Here is a 20,036-nt window from a genome sequence, read left to right as displayed (position 1 = left end):
CCAACTGGATATGTGTTTCACTTGCTAAAGACCATACTGAGGTTGAAAAGACTACAGAACAAGCAAGAAGTCAAGCCTGCAGCACACAAGACTATCATCAGCTAGATACCATGTTTCCACTTATGTCTGTGTGACACCAAGTCTATGTTAAGTTGTCTGCTTACTTTCTGTCAGTCAGACTATGTATAAAAAGCGCTAAGAGTCTTATATTGCTTATTCAGTGCAGCTATAATTGCATTCAAATTAAATGCGAGAGCTGGCACTTGTGCCTGAAAATAGAGCAAACACAACACTAATGTCACAGTTCTTACACTTTCTGACTACGATGTACATATGTTTTTGTAAGTGTATGTGTGTGTATAACCCCCAACATGAAGGTACATGTCACAGATATAGGTCAGACACATTGGTCAACGTGAGGGAGTGTGGTTTCCTATCCTAAATAAACACAGTGGAGCAAACCCCAAACACTGCATGTCAATCACACACATAGGCACAGATTCTCTCTCTCCATGTCTCTACCACACACACACACACACACACACACACACACTGAACTAGCTTCGGAGAAAAAGAGCTGAGGTCAGAGGTGAACGACTGTGGGAACGCGAAGGTCCCGTAGCGTGAAACTGTCACCATCCTGACAAACTGGCCTGTAACATAAACAAGCACACATACATCAGACCAGGACAATAACCCAGAGGAGAGAAAGCACAATACCCTCAACCACTCCACACTGGGCCTGAAACAATACCACACACGCTGAAACAACACCGTAGCCAGGCCTAAGCCAACATGGCACTGGGCAAAGCTTGAAGCAACACCATTCGGCGAGCAGTAACACACAATGCCTGCAATGGGAAACAATCCATCAGGTGCTTAAAAAGCTACGTTCATGTCTTAGTGTGGGGTCTTAGCAAGATTAGATGAGGTGCAAAGAGGTGACCAAGCCCTTGTGAGCATGCTATTGCATGTTTATTGTTTTTCCTTCAAGACTACAGGCAGTTAGGTACCTTTAAACTCACAGAGAAGCCTTCACAATCACAAAACTGACAAATGCATTAGTAGAAAGATATAATGCATCTATTTCTGACAAACACACCCATTCTGTTTGCCTAGCAACAGGTGCAACAATCTAATCTGTTAACTTTTTTTAGATGACTCAGTGAATCACTTGGTCTATAAAGTGTCAAAGCAATGAAAAATGCCCCTCACAATTTCCCAAACTTCCCAAAGGTGAGACTTTCAAATAGCTTATTTTGTCTAATCAGTGGTTTAAAACAAAAGGATATTCGGTTAAATCATTAAAAGAATTACAGATTTTCACTGTCTGGATTCAGACTACACAATATTTCCTGATCTGAGCAGGAGTGAGTGTCCCTAATATTTTGTTTGTGTATTCCAGCTGGTTAAGCCTGGTGTTGAGCCTGTGTGGTTTATATCCTAATAGGGGCTACCTCAGACTGAGATCTGGACCGCAGCCACTAGGCTATTCATGCTTTGTGACCTGATCCGCAGATGCCTCTAAATCCTGCATACTCACTCCTATAAATCTCTCTCAAGACATGTAAACACACACACACACACATTCAAAGGCAGATAGATCAACACACATATAGACCGTCATAAACACATGAGTGTGTGTGTGTGTGTGTGTGACTTTGTCACACACACACACATACTGGATGAACGCCCAGTGACCAGGACAAAAGGAAAAAATAAAAATCATGTGCAGCATTGCATGCATTGAGCCCAGTGCACGGAAAATTCCCATCCAGCAACTTGAGAAGAGCAGAGAAAAGCAGGCTACAGACCATGCTACAGACTGGTACAGAGCGCCCCCCTGTGTTCACAAAGGTGAACTGCAGCTGCTAAAGTCTCAATATACTGTGTGAGCGATGAAACCACTCAATGGGCCATTTTGTTTCATCAAGTAAAAGGCGGAGCATTAAACAGTAAGAGGGTGGAGGATAAAAGGCATACATTGATTTTGTTTCAAATACTGCATCCACTGGACAATAACCTTCATCATTAATTTATGAATTCAATCAAATTAATCCTGAACAGATGGCATGCAAATCGATAGACTAAAGTGTCCGAGACCGGGCGCTGAGTGTATGAGGTTTCTTTTGTTGGATTGTGTGCGTGTGTGTGGGTGTCACCGTTTGAATACTCCCTCAGGATATCCAAAAGCCTACACAAATAAACAAGGGCGTGGGTTTGGTTCTAGAAGGACAATAAAGTCAGCGATTCTTCAAACAAAAGATGAATATGTCTATTTATGTGTATTATCATTATTGCACTAACCCTAGGCGAGGTGTGATATTTGTTTAAATTTGGACATAATGGTGCACACTTTTGGACAGCCTCTCCTGGAAATCATTCACTGTTTTGTAAACATAAAAAGTAAGAATTTCAAACCCAGCTTACTTTTCCCCCTCCGCTCAGCTGGCAAATCAGCATGGAGTGGGTGCGATTGTTGGTTTATCAGTTTTGGAAAGTTACAGAAAAACAAGCAGGTGTTACTAATAACATAAACAATGGTGTCATAATCCAAGTGGTCCAAGTAAACCCCAAAACTGAAGCAGCTAAATTTAAGTCAGCCGTCATTAATTTTATTATTTACACTTTTGCTTATACTGTAACTGCTGAGATACACAGCTGCGAAGGCCTATGCTGTTACAACATTACTGACTCAACATACTTTTCTCACAGCAGACCTTTTGACTTGTTATAGCAGGAAAAGTGTGTGTAATTAATAACATTAATGATCCATTCCATTAGCATCCAAGAAAACCATGTCAGTAAGCCAACATGCGCAACACCAGGTCCCTGGAAGTGGAGCAGTCAAATGGAATTCAGCCATCAATTAAGTTACTGATTACAGCTGTGCTTTTCATGCTATGAGAAGTCTTAATGTCTGTGGTGAAAAGGAGTCCACAGAGCTGAAAAACACTTACAGTTGCCCCCGTGGATGAACCTGTTCAGGATAGGTGTTAAACTGCTAAGCCATGATTTCTTTGACATTTAGGCACTTAACCAGAATGACTTACAGATGCTACAGCTACACAAGCTTCAGTTTCACTTGTGAGAGATATGCTGGGAAAAGATAGGAGCTAAAACTTTCTGAATAATTTGTGAACTTTAATTCCATATGCTACTTATAAATATTACATTACAGCAATGAGAGCAAGAGAGCCTTGTTTATTCAACAGCACAATGTGATCACCAAATCTCTATTCTTAAATGTCCTGATAGGAGCAACACAGTAAATCCGGCTCTACCTGAGGTTGAACCATGCATGCGGAGCAGGAGAACATGGCTGTTTCTCTTTTATTTATGCGCCTTTATTATAATTGTGTGTGTTTCTCTCCTCTGAAGAGTTTATAATTCCATCCCCACCTTCTGCTATAGCGCTTTGTTACTGTTGTCCACCTCCTTGACTGCCCTCTCTCCACGCCCCCCCCTTTTGTACAGTCTTGGGGTATGTGGATGAGACATGCTGAGCCTTGCAGTGTATTCATGATCAGACAGGAGACAGCTACAAGCCAGGGTGGATTGCATGGACAAGGGCAGGACAATGTGGGCTCAGGTGACCAAATGTTCTTGAAAAAACTACCTCATTATCAACTTCTTATTAGGAAATGAATTTGATTGAAATTATGATTATCAATTTGGGGCTTAGCTCTGATTTAGGGACATTTAAAGCTATTACACGTTGATTTCAGTTCTAGACTAGACAAAAACTATTCAGGTTTTGAGCCAGGCTGGGCTAACGCTATGGAGAGCAGGGCTCATAGACTCGGGGTACTAGTAGTTTTCCACTGGAGGTTGCTGACTGAATACAGAGAAAGACGTTTTTTGTACCACCTCCTCCATCGTTCTCACCCTTCACCTCTCTTATGACTACATGATCTATTCAATCACTGTTATTTTCCCCCATTTCTTGTTCTGCCTTCAGTGCATAGACATCATGTTTTGCAACATCCACTTTCTTTCCCCCTCTTCCATCGGCCTCCCTCTCTGTCTCCCTCTCAATTCCTGAATAGCACAGCCAGAAATAATCACAGACAAGCCAACACCCCCCACTCCCAAGTTATGGTGTCAACCAACCCACCCCATCATTACACCTCATGCCACTGGTACCATGACAACTGCTTAGGCTCTCTGTGCCAGGATAATACACCATTACACGTTTTAGAGGAACAGCCACTGAAGCCAATGAAGACTGACGGTGCTTACAGGGAACACATTATAAAGATTATTCTTTTTCTTTCTACAGTTTCCAAGATTTTTCGCATGTGTAATTATGTCTAAAAATGGAAAATTATGCTTTTTTATTATTTATTCAGGCTTACAACAGGATTGACAGTGACCTAGTTGCACACTTCCCACATGCCCCCTCCTCTCTAGTCTTCCTGAGTCTGTAGCCAGTAGCATACTGCACTGGCTGGAAGGTGGGGGTCTGTCTGTGTTGTAGGATCAAAGAGGGAGCTTGTGTTTGTGTGTTAGTATGCTTTCCTAGTATGTTAGAAATGGTCTCTAATATATTAGCAAAACAGACAGTTTGGTGCTGGAAAGTCAAGATAGTGTCTTGAAGATTGTAGTACAGTTTATTTCCCTGCGCAATGAACCAGACACTTAATCTACATAACAGACGCACAGCCAGATATGGCTCCTTGTTTGCATATCACTACTATATAAATTCAGGCTTTTTTATCAGTAGATTGCATTAATTACTGGTGGTTTTCAATTCATATTGTTCCTTGAGAAAGCCACTCACTGTGTATTGTATTCACAGACATTTGTGGCCCAAGGATAAAACCCATACAATTACATGAAAAAGGCTATTAATTTGAATTTAATTTAATTGCGCAAATGTTGCAACTAATGATTATTTTTGAGCAGCCAACAGTCCCAAACCCAAAAGTATTCAGTTTACAAAGATATAACCCCGAAAAAAAAAAAAAGCAGCAGATCTACACAGTGAGGAAGCGGCAGCCACAGTTTAACTGTTTTTTATTTAAAAATGACTGAAATGATTAATAAATTGATTAATTTTGTACTGATTGAATCAATCGTTTAATCGACTTATCATTTCAGCTCTAAGTTGCACCACAACTTTGAAAAGCAACAGAAGAGAAGCTAAAATGGACGAAAGAAGAGCTACATCATTGTGCAGCTATCATCGCCAGTATCAGCATCACCAGGGCCGATAACAATCATATTAAAAGAGGCTTGAAGGAGTGCAGAAAAGCCTTAAGTGGCCACAGTGTGATTTCAACATAAAGCTTCATGTAGCTTAGTAAGATTGAACATCCCAGACTGTACACGGACACCAGTGCACACCCACCCACCCCAGCTCCTGTCAACACTATCCAATCACTCTGCCTACTGGCTAACAGCTGCAAATCCGCAGCCTTATTCTGTATCACTTCCTCCATGTCCATGGAGCATTTCACTGTACGGTTACTGTGCCAAAGGTCACTGCTGCTGCTGCTGCTGCTGCTGCTGCTGCTGCTGCTGCTCCCCCCCCAAATACGGAATTTGTCTGACCTGGTTTGAGCTGAGATCGCCCATAATCCAGCAGATCTGTCCAGGCCATAAGGCTCTCTCTCCCTCTCCATGGGTCAACGTATTTACAGAGTATGCAGAGGTAGCCCGGAGAGGACTGGAGGCACGCACACAAACACGCAGAAACATACAGTGCACTCACAAAGACACAGACTGGCACATATACACACATTCATGCACAAACGCATATAAAAAGTAGAGATCTTCCTGTCACTGTGACAGTGAGCAAAAACTCTAACAATTCTCTGAATTAATGCCACAGTCCAAAGTGGACTTTGACTCTGCCTTCTCAGAAAAGCAATATTGCATCTGTCCACACTCCTGTCTGTCAAGGTTGACAAAGCAAGTTTGTTTGTGTAGCCTCATCACAAGCATGCCACTTTTGAGGCAAGCTTATATAGACGATCTGCTTTCCAAGAACATGCAACACCAACTTGAGGCCAAATAAGGATTTCACAGCAAGAAGGCTATACTTGTTCCTAGAGCGTCATATATGTATATATACACTGCCCTTTATGACAGTAATTGTCCAACCATACATATTTTAGTCTTGACACACAGTTTTATAGGCAGTGCACACCCTTTAAAACCCATACTAAAAAGCAATGTGATCAATATCTGATGTCATAGCATCAGGGCCTGAAGATGCTCCCACGCTTTCCATGTGGAGACAGAAATCTGTTCTGGGTTATTCTTGGAGGAGGTCAGATCCAGGAAGCCATTTCACTTAATTAATCACACACAAGTGTTTATTACAGGGGCTGCTGAGTCATCCTGAATGTCCACATATAGCTAAATAAGTATGTGTTAAAAATGAGAAGCAGTGAAACATCAAAAGCCTTTGCCTTCCTCAGATAAAAACAGGTAACTGGTTTTTATTCTTATGGACAAAGGAGTGTTCGAGGATTATGTAAATACCTCCAAAACTGCAGTAAACCTTGTTAAACAACTGTCTGGGGTTTTGAAACATTGTCAAGGATTTGTCTTTCAAAAAAACAGATGCTCAGCTCTGTGACTCGCATGTTATGACAATATAACAAACTGGAGCTATGCACTTCTGTACAATGCTGAATTGTGCGTTAGGACACTAGAAAAAGAAAGGCTTGGTTGTGGAACAAGCTGCAGTACTAACAAAGTAAGATGCTGAATTCCTGTATTGGCTACAACTACGCATTTTATTCTGGAACATTCGAATGCACATCAGACCTAAAATGTACTAGACCGTAGTCAGTTGGCCGTATGTACTCAGAACTGGAATGAATCAAATTCAAAGAGACACAAAGCCCATTTGGTATTTACTGTATTTTTTTTACTGTATTATTTACATCATTTCATCCCTGTAGGCTGTAGATGTGGACAAAGAATTTGAGTAGCACCAGCCTGAATCACAAGAATAGGTCGATCTTTCGAGAGCAGCTCTTAATTCAAGTTAGGGTAGAGGGCTAACACAATGGTGTAATTACATAACACAAAGAAACCCCTCTCTGTCTCTGTCCAGCCGCCCAAGACTGGGCTCCTTTCATCCAGCGAGGGAACATGGTGACCGGAGAGAGAGAGCGGGACGATGGAGTCTGCCCACCCCTTTCATAGACTCGACTCTTGATTTGCATGTAGTAGCAGTCTTAACCCATCGTTATCCTGTGCTCCTCTATGCATTAGTACTCAGCGAGGTCAGCCGCCTTGACAAGCCCCAGGACGACCCCCTGACAGTGTGTGTGTATCTTGACCACAGGCACAGGATTGCATTGGATTGTGATTTTGACCCTCATATGCTCACCCTAGCAGACAAGGACGGGTTATAGGAACCCAACAACCTCTTTGTGCACATCTAGGGCGTAAGTTTCGTTTCAACATCTGAGTGGACACATATTAAGTGGGGGGTCTGGAGGTCCACCCCCATAAAGGTTTGAGCGTTAAAAACTTCATTTCCTGAATTCTGGTGAATATTTCTGTGCCACCTTCTGCATCAGTTTACAGTAGAAATGTCTTTTTTTGTGTAAAGGGAAACACAAAATTCAGGCGGCAGGTGACATTAAAGTACCTTTTTAAAAATTCCAAATATAATGGAATATAATGCAGTAAGGCTCTAAAGCTGATGATACACGGGGCAACTTTTTGAGCAATGTTGCTGGGAAGTCTGACGATGTTTTGAACGGATAGCGGCGGGGCGGGGCGGGTGGCAGAGTAGTGGGGAAAGGAGATTACGGTAGTAATCTTTACTCATTACCACTGACGGCAATGTTGCCCTGCACGATTGCTTAAAAAGTAGCCCTGTGTATCATCAGCTTTAGGTATTCTGTATTGTTTTCAAATATGTATTCTCGTGTAGATCAACCATTCTCATTTAATATTATCCCTTACGAGTCAACACACATGTAGACATGATTTGATTTGGTCTTCCCTCCTCTTTTAAATCTGCCCTATGGGCCTAATCTGTTCCCACTCTACATTAGCCTATGTTATTGCTCTGCTGATATAGTAGTATCCACTTCAGACCATTTGAAAGACGCAGAATTCATTTGGATGAGAAAAGTGCGCTGGTCTTCATGTAAAACTAACTGAAAAAACATTCTTAATCAGGCAAAAATCTCACTACAAACCCACAAAAATGTTTACTTCACCACCTCCAATGAACTGCATCTCACAGCCACTTCAATGGGAAGCATCCTGGAGCAATGAGACACTCGCAAGGGGAAAGTTGTCTCTAAGCGAGGGAGACGCAGAAACAGCAGCAAGACAGCAGCAAGACAGAGCTACCGGTCAGGGGAAAGACGCCACACTGCAGGCAACAGCCACAAAGTTCCATGCAACTGAAACATTTTGTAATGAAAAAAAAAAAGAAATAAGCATGAATTACTTTGTTTTTTGGGACCGTGAACTCAAAGTTTTTAACTGTGAAAGTGAACTACTTCATCTGTGAACTTTGAGCTAGCTCTTGTTAAGTGTTAAATTTCACAACACTGTCCTGATGTGTTGTCACCAAAGGTTTTCCAGGCAACAGCGGACACATCAGGAAGTAATTGTGCTACCGGCCAGGAAATAGTTTCAAACAGAACAGGTGTTTTTTTTCACTTTTTAAAAACTGATTAAACACCTTAATAAAGAAACATGTTATAGAGGTGGTGGTAGGCTGATTTGGTTACATTCAGAGAGAGTCAGGCTAGCAGTTTACAGTCTTATGCTAAGCTAACTTGCTGCTAGCTGTAGCTTTATAATGGACAGTTATGACAGTGGTATCGCTCTTCTTTCTAACTCTCAGCAAGAAAGGGAATAAGTGTATTTCCCAATATGTCACACTATTGCTTTAAGTTTGTGGAAGTGTGCTTAAATGCATTGGCATATGTTTTAATGTACCAGCACATATTATTAAAGGCTTTCTATTTTTAACCATCCTCATGAGTGCCTGGAATTGGATTTTTTCATGCCACACTCTTCTCATGGACATGGACATAATTATTCCTTTTTAAAATTATTATTGGACATACTTTCACAGTTGATGAAATGTACAAAATATACTATGAATATACACAATAGGGCAACAAAGTAGAAAATGATTGCCCAGGCCAAATTATTGCAAGCCATGAGGGTATTAGAAGATATTATTCTCACCAAGCAGGAGGCTTTCCTGTTCTTTAGGAGAGGGGGTTGCCATGAGGAAAGACTGTCTGTGCTTCAGAAGATTTTGTCTTTAATCAGCGGATATGAGTGGAATTAGAGGTCTGTCTGAGCCTGAGCCCCCCTCTCTTATGCCCTTCCATCCCTGACAACATGAGAAAGGTGTGAGTGTGTGTATTGGTCAAGGGGAGTCCCCAGCCGTGGGACCAGATTGACATGGGCTGCCACATTGGGCTCATAGATGCAACCTTTGGCAAGCCCACAGCAAATGGAGCTTAGCATAATTCAGAAATACCAGACTGTGTGTACTGTGGTGCAATGGTAAATCCACAAAGCAGCTTTCTCTCTCTCTCATCTGCCTCTGCCCCTCTTCTCCATCTTCCAAAAACACTTCCACACAAACAAGAATTAATGCCACTGCCAAACAGTTTATTTCCTCAGACTAACAACATGCAGACCATCGAAAGATGTCCGGCTTAGTTTTGTTTGTTATTAGAGGACTCACTAAGTGGAACAGGTCGCAGTTAACACCATGCTTGAGCCAATAACCAGTATTTTGTTCTCTGCAAGTAAATAATGACAGTTTTGACTGATAAAATATAATAAATCCAAAACCAACATAAATCATCCAAAATATTAACAGAATTTAAATGAATAACATGAATAACATGAATACAGGTACTATACAGCTACTTTAAATAAATGTTAAATACTGCATGACAATTGTGACAATCCATATTAACTGTTCCAACTGTTCCCAATCTAACCTAATTATTATTAGTTATTCACAATGTATATTGTATAATCACAGTTGGAGCATCACATGTACTAATTTAGTCTGAGTTCAGGATGGAGAAACTGTTAAACTACTTACTGCTGATTGCTGGCAATTAAGGTGATTAAGTAAGTAAGTTTATCCTGCTGTTATATTAATTGTAAGGCATTCGAACATCAGCTAAATGAAATGTGAAATTTATGATATAAGGCAAAGAAATACCTTTTTGTATAGCAGCCTTTCAAAAACCCTAACCATGTGCATTTCGGTGATGGCAGATTAAATTAGGTTATAGTTTGACTAATAATCAAGTAATTATTGCAGATATTTTTAATTAAACTGCAATGGGCTTTTTATAAACAAACAAGTTTTTCACCCCAATTTTCCCAATGCACAATGAGCCCCTGTTGACAGTATTACTTTTCTTTCACTCACCTTCACCGACAAGTAAAGTCATCATGTCTTAAAGATGAAAGCAGAATTTTTGTCTGTCAAAATGTGTGTCCTCTAAACATTACAGTATAATTTATTGAGAAGATCTGTACCACTAAAACTGCTTCTGCTAATTCTTCACTCGCTCTTTTTTGTGTATGCATGTGGTTGAAGTGTTGGATTGGAAAATCCTTGGCTCTTGTAGTGTTTAAATGTTGAGTTTATGGTGTCTCATCGTGTCAAAGAATGTCATCCATGACAAAACACACATTGAGTCTTGATGACTCTGATTCAGCCACAATGAATGAGGTGAAGAGAGGAGCAGCTGGCAGCAGAACAATACCATAAGCACTAGTATGGGAGGACATATGACAGCCTGGTGCAGCTTAGTGCAAAGAACAAAAAGCCTACCAGGGTCTCATTATAAGCTGTATGAATCTCCTACCTGGACGGCCTGCAGAAGCCGAATGCATCGCTCCCTGACATCTTCAAAGGGACACCGTTTGGACAGCATGAGAAGGTGAGTCAGGATATCATTCAGGTCACTGTTGGGAGGGCTTCCAGAGGCTGAGGGTGACAGGGCCGATGATGGTATGGGTCCGATGGCCTCTGCTTTCCTCATGACCTCCTGGCGGATGTTCTCCATGGCTTCAGTTCTGGAGATGGTATCCCGGCTGCCCAGCCCGACCCATCTCCCCAGAGACTCCTGGTCCTGCACTTCCATCATTTGATGTAGGACTAACGTTTGCACTGTCTTATAACAGGCTACACAGCAAATAACATAAATGTTTACATCACAGCATCAAAACAACCTTTAACAATCTTTTTAATGTTATTCTAATGGGGAACCTTGGGTGGGCATGCACCTATAATGTCATTCAGTATCAGACAGCATTGCAGGAATTAGAGCCTGACTGATAAATCGGCCTTGTGATACTATTACCTCATATTTGCCTCATATATTTAAGTCATCTGCTAAATAACAAGACATTGAAGTACAAAAATGTAAAAAATGTGTTTGCTGTAATTTAGAAATAGTGTTGCAAATTGCAATGACATGCTGTGTATACCAGGGAGCACTAGCCTAGTTTATTTTTCAACTGCAAATTGTCTGATCAGTAAAAGCAGCAATATGTATAAGTCCTGTATGTACATCTGTATGTATATATTTATGCACATAAGTATATGAGTATTTTCATCGTAACTTACAAAGTACATTTTCACATGAGAAACTGTTTATGGATAAAATAACCAGACAGGACATAATTCACCAAATTAAATACCTGACTAATCAATGATGTAAAAAGTCCTAATAGTCCAACATTGCTTCAAAGAAGTCATTATCATTTATTTAATGCCCACAATGGCCTAATACATTGCTATCACTTTGATATCAAAAGGTAATAGCTAACATGGTATGAATGATAAGGAAAAATCTCAGACTGATGGCTGACAAAATTTAAGTGATTTTTATCAAACCGTTATGCGTTTATGTAAGAAAAAAAATATATCGGCCAATATATGTATTTGTTAATATAAATATCAACATCGGTATTAGCCTCAAAAAGCCAATAACAGTGGGATTTATGACATCTGGTCTGTTACCAATTTGGAAGAAAAAATCCTTACTGATGTTACAAGCCATCATAATCTGGCAATTAAAGGGTTATTGCCATTTATAACTTTTGCCAACGATAATGAACTGACGCTGGATTATGGTTAATGACTTTTAGTCATAATGAATAAATATGTGCAAATACGCAACTTGTCATTTAGCTCCATTCAATCTCTCCATGCCTTCCTTTCGTGTCAAGGCTTTCAAGCTGCCCGTTAACAAAGACAGCAGTAAAGTACAACACAACCGCGACGAAAACAACATTCCTGCACACAAACCATTCACTGTGGAGCAACAAACAAAAAAGTGTCACTGTCAAATACTCACTTTATCCACATTCTTTGGTGCAGGTCTTCTCCTACGGGACGCCTTGACAGCACTGACCAGTAACGTTAGTCCCAAGGAAGAAACGGTAAAGGTAAAGACTTGAGGGTAAACATTTGATTGACAGAACAGGTTGGCCAATAAGAGTAGTCGGTGGGCATTTTGGGGCGGTGCCGCATGAATTCTGACAACTGATTGGTTGAAGACTAGTTGCCAAGCTTGCGGGGGAAGGTTTCATGGGAGTTGAATTCTGTTCCTTCGGTATGTGGTTTGGTGTGTCTCTCTTCAGAACTACATCTCCCATCATACATTTCGTCAGCAGCAGCCCCCCTTTTTCTTGTTTATCAGAAATGACTAAAGACAGGCAGAAGAGAGACTGATTTGTGTCGTATTAAACCTTATTTGTATTTAACTAAAATGCCAAACCACACACTACACAAATATCAATGTCAACAATGTCTAAAAGAAGTTAAAACTGGATTTTGTTGTGCCATTTAATGTCTGTCTGTGTTAGGCACAAAGGTGTTGTCCCTAACAAAAAAACAATTACATAAGATACACAAATGTGGAATCATGAAACAGGAGGAAATACAAATACCAAAACAAGTTTTTCAGAAAATACTTTCTTTATCTCAGTGCAGCACACCTGTCACGCTGTAGCAGGCTATTTCCATACTGCTGTGCAAATGTTTACAGGGTGATTGATTTGCTGGCTAAACACACTAACTAACCTACAATAGTCTAAGTGATCAGAGAAATGGCTTCAACAATTGTATAATTAATTGAAAGTTGGCATGTCTCCACATAATACAATGTACTATAACTTCCCATTATGCAGACCATGAGGGGTCCTTTCTTAAATTACGTCCATCAAGGCCATAGCTACCACTGAGGACTTTGAGTCCATGCCAATGTATTTTGGGAGAAGCTGTTAAAGGAAAATGGTAACATAACAAAAATATGTGTCACCCTTAAGGAGCCTGGTTTCTTCACTTACATGCACCGATTTTGAAAAAATAAGGGCTTTGGTTTCTTTTTCAGTAATGTGTCTGGAAATGATCAAATACTCTAAATGTTAGCCTGCCACTGTTCTAACCAAAGCATTCAAAAATACTTCTGATCCATAAAAAATGCATGCAGGACTTATGACATTTAATAGTTCTAAAATCCTGGCTATAGTCCTTCAGCTTCCCATTTCTGACAACAGTTCTGTGAGGTTTTAGATTTAAATGCAGTGAGTATTCACAGCATGTAATCTAAAACAGTTTAGGGTTGTAAATAAGCACCCGTATGAGACATAGCCAACATGTATGTATGTATAAATGTTTTAGAACATGTCATTTTTAATTTTTCAATATTTGAATATTTTATCTTGGGGGTTGGTGATAGCGCATAGATAAGAAGCTTGCCTTTGGTGTGGGAGATCTGGGTTCAATTCCCACTGTAAGACATCCACCATTGTGTCCCTGAGTAAGACTTAATCCCTTGCTCCAGAGGCGTGCGACCTCTGACATGTATAGTAATTGTAAGTCGCTTTGGATAAAATTGTCAGCTAAATGTATATCTTGTTAAACCCAGTTTAGAGTGGGTGTAGGCTTAGGTTGTTTTAAGGGAGAAGCAGAAAGGTGGAAGGCGCAATTTGAGTACTTTTCCCTGATTAAATATCCCTTAAATCTAAACTTTGATTTTATCAGATGCGAGTTTATCTTGAACTACAGTGAAAGGTCTGGATCACAGTGGGGATGTGGAGGAGAAAACAGTGAGCAGGCGGAACTAGTGATGAGGGCGGTAAAGAGGAGGGAAATTTAAAAAGTCCGGACTGACTGGGGTGACAGGACAACCGAGTCTCTTGAAGAAATCGATTATCCTAACTACAAAATAATCATTTACACAACTTATACAAGCAGTCCGGGAATAATAGATACAAACATATGATTCCTTTTTAGTGCCGCAGTATGGAGACTCATTACGATCAGGTAACAGTCGCTAATCAGCCGTTAGCTGTGAATGTGGCTAACGCATTAGCTTTAGCGTTGTTTATTTTGTTGTTATCTGAAGACGCTTTTCTGTTGGTGTTGTTACGTTTTTCTAGTTTAAGTTTCGCGAAGACCGTCGCAAAGGGCGTTCCTTACTGCATTTGCGAAACGAAAACAATTTGTCTTAATGTTTGTAACGTAAATAAGTCGGTTAGTTTTCGCTTCCCTACGTTACCGTTAGTGATTTTAAAATCCTCGAGTCATTCAGGAGGTGGGTTTCTTTGGAAAATAGCTTTCTTGTTGCTTGTGCACTGAAGGATAGTACAGTGTTTAACGATTGGCCGATTAATCAGTTAGTTAGTCCATAGTGATCTTGCAGGGGCATTTTATTAATATGGTCTTTAATTTAATAGACTAAAGCTGATGATACGCGGGGCAACTTTTTGAGCAATGTTGTTGGGCAATCTTGCTAGTGGCAAGTCCGACTATGTTTTGAGTTTGTGGAGTTGGAAGGGGATTACGGTAATTTAGTAATCATTACCATTGACGGCAATGTTGCCCTGCACCGTTGCTCTGTGTATCATCAGTTTAAGCAATTAATTGCTAACGAAAATAATCATTAATTGCAGTCTTCTAAAGCTGATGATAATGTTAATGAGTAAAGATTACTACCGTAATGCCCTTCCCCCATCATTCCGGTCACCTGGCCCGCCCCGCCGCTATCCGTTCAAAACATAGTCGGACTTGCCACCAGCGAGATTGCCCAGCAATATTGCTCAAAAAGTTGCCCCGTGTATCATCAGCTTTACAGTTTCAAGCAACCTCCTCCTCTTCATGTCTGTAGATTTTAGACTCACCCTCCAAAAACAGTTACATTGGGAGCTATTACCAGCCTCCAGACCGGATTCTACCAATGTCAACACAGCTGGAGCTTTCCTCACGCTCATCCATCAGCATAGACCCACAGATGACTGGCCCTTGGATGTCTCAGACCAAACCTAATATTGATAGCAGAGGTATGGCACAGCCGTTATGTCAAGCTTCTTGTCTCACACAATGTTTTTGTTATGCCCACTTTATGCTTTTCTGTTTTCTCGCTTCTTTAGCTGTTGTTGATGCCCTGAAGACCCTCCAGGAGAAAATCAGGAAGTTGGAGCTGGAAAGGAAGCAAGCGGAGAAGAGCTACCAGCAGTTCTCCCATGATGCGTGTCAGAGTCGTGAACAGGTTGAAGCATCTTACAGGGTGCTCAGCCAACCAGCAGCCAGCCTTCCTGAGACAGATAACAATGGAAGGAAAGGTAAGTGATGGTGGGTGCAAAAGGGAGAGGCCACTGTTATTTTCTGTAGATGCTATTCAATAGTTCTGGATGTGTTTATGATAACAGAGCTGGACTCAAAGCTGCAGTCTGCAGAGGCTCGGTGTAAGGTTCTTGAGAAGCAGCTGGACTACATGAGGAAGATGGTTGAAAACGCTAAGAAAGAGAGGACTGCTCTCATGGAGAATCAGGTAGTCCAAAATGCTACAAATTGAAAGAAACAAAATTAATTTACAAATTTTTCTTTTAAAAGTAGACCCTAACTATAAGGCTAATATGATATATGGAAACTGTAGTCTAGAAAACAGGCTTGATATATTTTAAATAAAATTGAATGAACTCTTTCCCAAAAAGATAAAAAGCAATGATTATATCCTAATCCCATTCGTCATCTGTGTTCCAGTACACCCAAGCGTTTCTGTATGTACTGTAAGTGACATAAATGTTTACCTCCCCACCAGGCTTCACTGCAGAACCCGCAGCCAAGCAGCTCAAACACCGAATTTCAGCAGGAGAAGCTGGAAAAGCTTGAATCAGAGTGTCTCAAACTGAGCAAGACCCAAACTCGGGCAGAGGTAATTCACAGTTTTCCAATTGATTAGTCTTAATGCTAATCCTCACAAGCTGAATGATGAGATGATTTTTTTAAAGCAATTTTGCTTTCAGACTAAGCTTGCCATTCTGGAGCAAAAACTACTGAAAGAAGAGCATGAGCGTAAACTTTTGCAGGAGAAAGCAGACGAGGTGAGTCCATGTGCACTTCACTTTTTGGATCAGCTCTATGAAGCAACAATCACATAAGAATACACATTTTCACTTTGTTTTTTAATTATCCTTACCCAACATACACATATTTTACGATAAATGCAGAAAAATAAGCAATGATTTTTACATTTTTGTATTATTATATAGAAATTCCATTACTTTTAGTTCCCTTTAAATGATCTCTAGTGAGTTACATAAAACTCATTGTCTAATAATGGTAAAATGCCAACAAAGAATCTTTAAGCATGCTATTACTGTCCAAAGCTGCAGAAGGAGTTGGACATCAACCTTCGATTGTCTTTGCCATCTTCTGAAGAGATAAAGCCAAAGAAGAAAACAAAAAAGACCACAAAGGTGCTTTTCTTACTGATGAAACTAATTAACTGCCTGTATTTAGTTGATGAGGAAAATATTTGTTTGCACATAATAGTGATAACAGCTGTCTTCTACCTCAGAAAACGTCCAGACAGAAAGAGCTGGCATCACCAAGCGGCCCAAGGCATAAACAAATGCCCTTTGTTGCAGGAACGGTAAGTCAGGTCTGGTGCTCTGCACTAATTTGAAAAACCAAGTATTAACTCCTTTGCCTTTTTTAAATCCCTTTGATTGATTTTGATTTCTCCTACCTGTCACAGTCGACAAGCCCAAGCCATTCAGTCCACGCCAACATACAAAGTATACTTCACATGATGAAGCACCATCAGCCCCAGCTGTGTGAACGACTGAGCTCTCTGTACAAGTCTGGTTGTGGAGCCAAAAAAAGCCTCCAGAAGGACTTTTCTCCATCTTGCACCACTTCTCACAAGCCTGACAGGGAACGCGAACAAGCAGCTCAGTCATTGGGCTCGCTGTCTGACCTGCTCTTGGCTCTGCAGGACGAGTTAGGACAAATGAGCTTGTCAGTAAGCTTTTATTTTAAAATGATTTTGTTTTTCTTTTACACATTTAGTAATCTGTGTCTGTGGTTTTTTTTGTTTGTTTGTTTTTGTCAGTGAGCATCAGGAGTTGGTGGGTCAGATAGATGCAACCCAACAACGCGAACAGAGGCAGGATCTGCAGAGAGAACTGGAGAGGTTGGTGTCCAGGATGGAGGAGAAGGGTGCTCAGATCACTAAACTCCGCAAATACCAGCAGACGGTATGTGAACTTGATGCTCAAAACAATCCAGAGGAACGTTTGTAAAGATGGTCAAAAGCACAATTTCTTACCTCATTAAAGAACTTTATAGATGTATAAAAGATCTGTATGCCAACAGAAAGTCCTGTGTCTGTATGTAGTGTCAGCTTATATCCATCACTGATTGTTTAGGTAGGGTAGGTGTTGTAATGTTTTGTGTCTTCGGCTCCTGCACAGGTCCATAAATTGACCCAAAGCCAGCCAGGCTCTGAGGAACACACAGCCAAGAAGTTGAGTGGGATCAAGCCACCTGTTCCTTCTCCTGTTAAGGCTAAGCAGAAAGGAAAGAAAGGTGGGGACCCTCACAACAACCTGCAGCTTCTCAGAGAGACCCAGAAGTTCAGAAACAGCCTGAAACAAGATGACATCTCCTGGGAAACATGAGGTTCTCTGAAAGACTATTCTGTGCGCAGGCTTTGATACTACAGCTGGGTTGAACAACAAGACTCCCCCTTTTGGTTTCTTGCAGCCTGCTTTCCCCTCTCATCAAATGGCCTCTGGGACATTTTCAGTAACAAATAAAAAGAGGGAATAAAGTGTTTTTGTGTTACTCATCAAACCTATTAAGCAGTGGGTGACTTAAAATCTGAAATCTTGCACATTGTGTGCTTCAAGTGTGTATAGTTTATGAATCATGACCTTACATCTAATCCCAAATGAAGCTGGAGTAATCTATTTTTAATAGTACTTTTTTTTTTTTTAATAAAGCTTATTCTTGTGTGCCAACACAAATGTTTTTTCATTAAACAATTAATTAAAGTGTAAAGTAATTAAAGCATATGTTCGTTTGTGTTAAAAAAATTAAAATATAATTAAGCACCACTGTTTGAATGTTGCACTGAGAACCACTTGGTGGCAGTGCTCAGCCTGTGTCTATTTTACAAATGTGAGGGCTTTCACTCCTACACATTATACAGTTGCATTTATAATAAGACATAACATGTCAGTGTTCTGTGCAGCATCAGGCTCCTACTGTCTTGAACTGAGATGGACAGAGATGGACCAAATGCTTTGTGAACTCTGCTACAGTTGCTGGCTGGACAGCTGAGTAAATGTAGCCCTGACCACAAGACAAACTGATGTGGTCTATGGGTTTGTATCGCTGTGCACAAGTGGGGCTACTTTATGACACAGCCAAAACAGCTCAGATATCTCAAATTCAACTATGAAAGCTATTACTCACCTTAATTGCAGGCTGTTCAGATGACCGCTCACATTTCTGTCGTGGCTGAGGCTTTTAGATTTTTGCTCTCTTGTTTATTAGAGTCAGCCACCTTTTATGGGATGGATTACCACATGTGAAGCTGCCTCATAACATTCCTGCATTATCACCTCATTATCGGGGCTTTGTCAACATTTTTATTTTCTCATCTCATTTTTCATACAAAAGAAGCATTTTTGACCTCAAAGATTATCTCTGTCACTCCCTGTACCACCAGCTGAAATAAAAGCAAAAATTTAAACAGTGCAACATCCCTAACTGGCCTGTCCGAGCTTCTGGGTCACAGGAGAAGAAAAACAGCTGATCATTATTGTTGCTCTGCATTCAGCCTTTTCAGTTGATTATCTAGCTAACATTGCTCAGCCCCTGGTATTCTTGGCATGACTTGGAGTTCACTGCATGGTTAAATGGACTGAGCTGGTGTAAGAGAGAGACTAAACCTAATGCATTGTTTGTCTCTGCTTCCCCATATTAGATTACAGGGCATGACTGGGCACAGCAATCTGGTTAGCTGAGGCAAGTCAAGACCCTCCATGCCCACTTACAACATCCACCCCCCTCCATCCACTCTCCTGACCCTGTAGCTCGAATACTGTGTGACTGCACACCCCTCTTTTTGTCTGGTGTGAATAGCAGTGGTGTGTTCAGAGAGCAGTGTATGTAGAAGGGCTGGGTAGATGTGAGTTTGTGTAAGGCATTTTATTGTGGGTGTGTGAAAGGACTGCCTACAAACAGCTACAAGTCCATCATCATGAGCAGATATGTCTACAGTGTAACACTGAAACAAGAATAAGTATATGTGCTTACAGTCAATTGAATTAAAAAGTTGAAAAGCTGGCTGCAGGATTTTCCACTTCTTAGTGAAAGGCCCATAGAGATGTTCTTGATAGAGCAGCACAAGCATTTCTATCTCTGTCTAGTAACAGCACATGCTAAGTACAGGGTTGCAGATTGTTTTCAGTGGACACACAAGAGAGACATTGTGGAGTGGTTGTCCAAAAACATTATCTCGTGTCCTTGCTTCTGGGAAACTGTGCCAGCTGGGGACTGCTGGGCCACTGCAAGAATAACAGTCTGCTCAGCACAAACACATTTTGTACGCACACACCTCGTTCAAGAATGTAGTCAACTGTACAGACCGTGATTCTTGAGTGTTCGCACACAGACACACATACACACTAACATTTCCTTTAGAGCTAACAGTTCTTGCTACATAAGCAGAACCTTGCTATGACCTTGGAAACTG

General features: G+C 40.8%; 2 protein-coding genes across 5 annotated transcripts in view; one reads left to right on the top strand and one right to left on the bottom strand.

The window, feature by feature from the left end:
- The window catches only part of sesn1 (sestrin 1), a 53,801-nt gene extending 41,375 nt beyond the window's left edge, over positions 1–12,426 (bottom strand). Inside the window, exons 1-2 of the mRNA XM_038726197.1 lie at positions 12,339–12,426; positions 10,842–11,161 (exon numbers count right to left, since the gene is read on the bottom strand). Coding sequence (XP_038582125.1) covers positions 10,842–11,123 — 282 coding nt within the window. The 5' untranslated portion in view covers positions 11,124–11,161; positions 12,339–12,426. The remainder of the gene's footprint in view (positions 1–10,841; positions 11,162–12,338) is intronic.
- A 1,708-nt stretch (positions 12,427–14,134) lies between these two features.
- cep57l1 (centrosomal protein 57, like 1) lies at positions 14,135–18,127 on the top strand. 4 transcript variants are annotated; one of them, XM_038727441.1, is made up of 11 exons: positions 14,135–14,311; positions 15,156–15,327; positions 15,418–15,609; positions 15,697–15,818; positions 16,089–16,202; positions 16,279–16,371; positions 16,663–16,746; positions 16,848–16,922; positions 17,028–17,290; positions 17,385–17,529; positions 17,746–18,127. In XM_038727441.1, the coding sequence occupies exons 1-11, from the start codon at positions 14,291–14,293 to the stop codon at positions 17,950–17,952; spliced, it is 1,488 nt and encodes a 495-aa protein (XP_038583369.1). In that variant the 5' UTR covers positions 14,135–14,290; the 3' UTR covers positions 17,953–18,127. The 4 variants fall into 4 exon arrangements, with proteins under 4 accessions (XP_038583369.1, XP_038583368.1, XP_038583371.1 ...); XM_038727440.1 differs by having other exon boundaries at positions 16,657–16,746; XM_038727443.1 differs by having other exon boundaries at positions 14,136–14,311; positions 16,294–16,371.
- Positions 18,128–20,036: the final 1,909 nt, after the last annotated feature.

The sequence above is a fragment of the Micropterus salmoides genome, unplaced genomic scaffold, assembly GCF_014851395.1.
Source record: "Micropterus salmoides isolate LMB-PRFRI ecotype aquatic unplaced genomic scaffold, ASM1485139v1 Ms_hic_scaffold_18, whole genome shotgun sequence".
NCBI lineage: Eukaryota > Metazoa > Chordata > Actinopteri > Centrarchiformes > Centrarchidae > Micropterus > Micropterus salmoides.
Note: the sequence above shows the minus strand (reverse complement) of the source record. Positions and strands in the feature narration are given on the sequence as shown.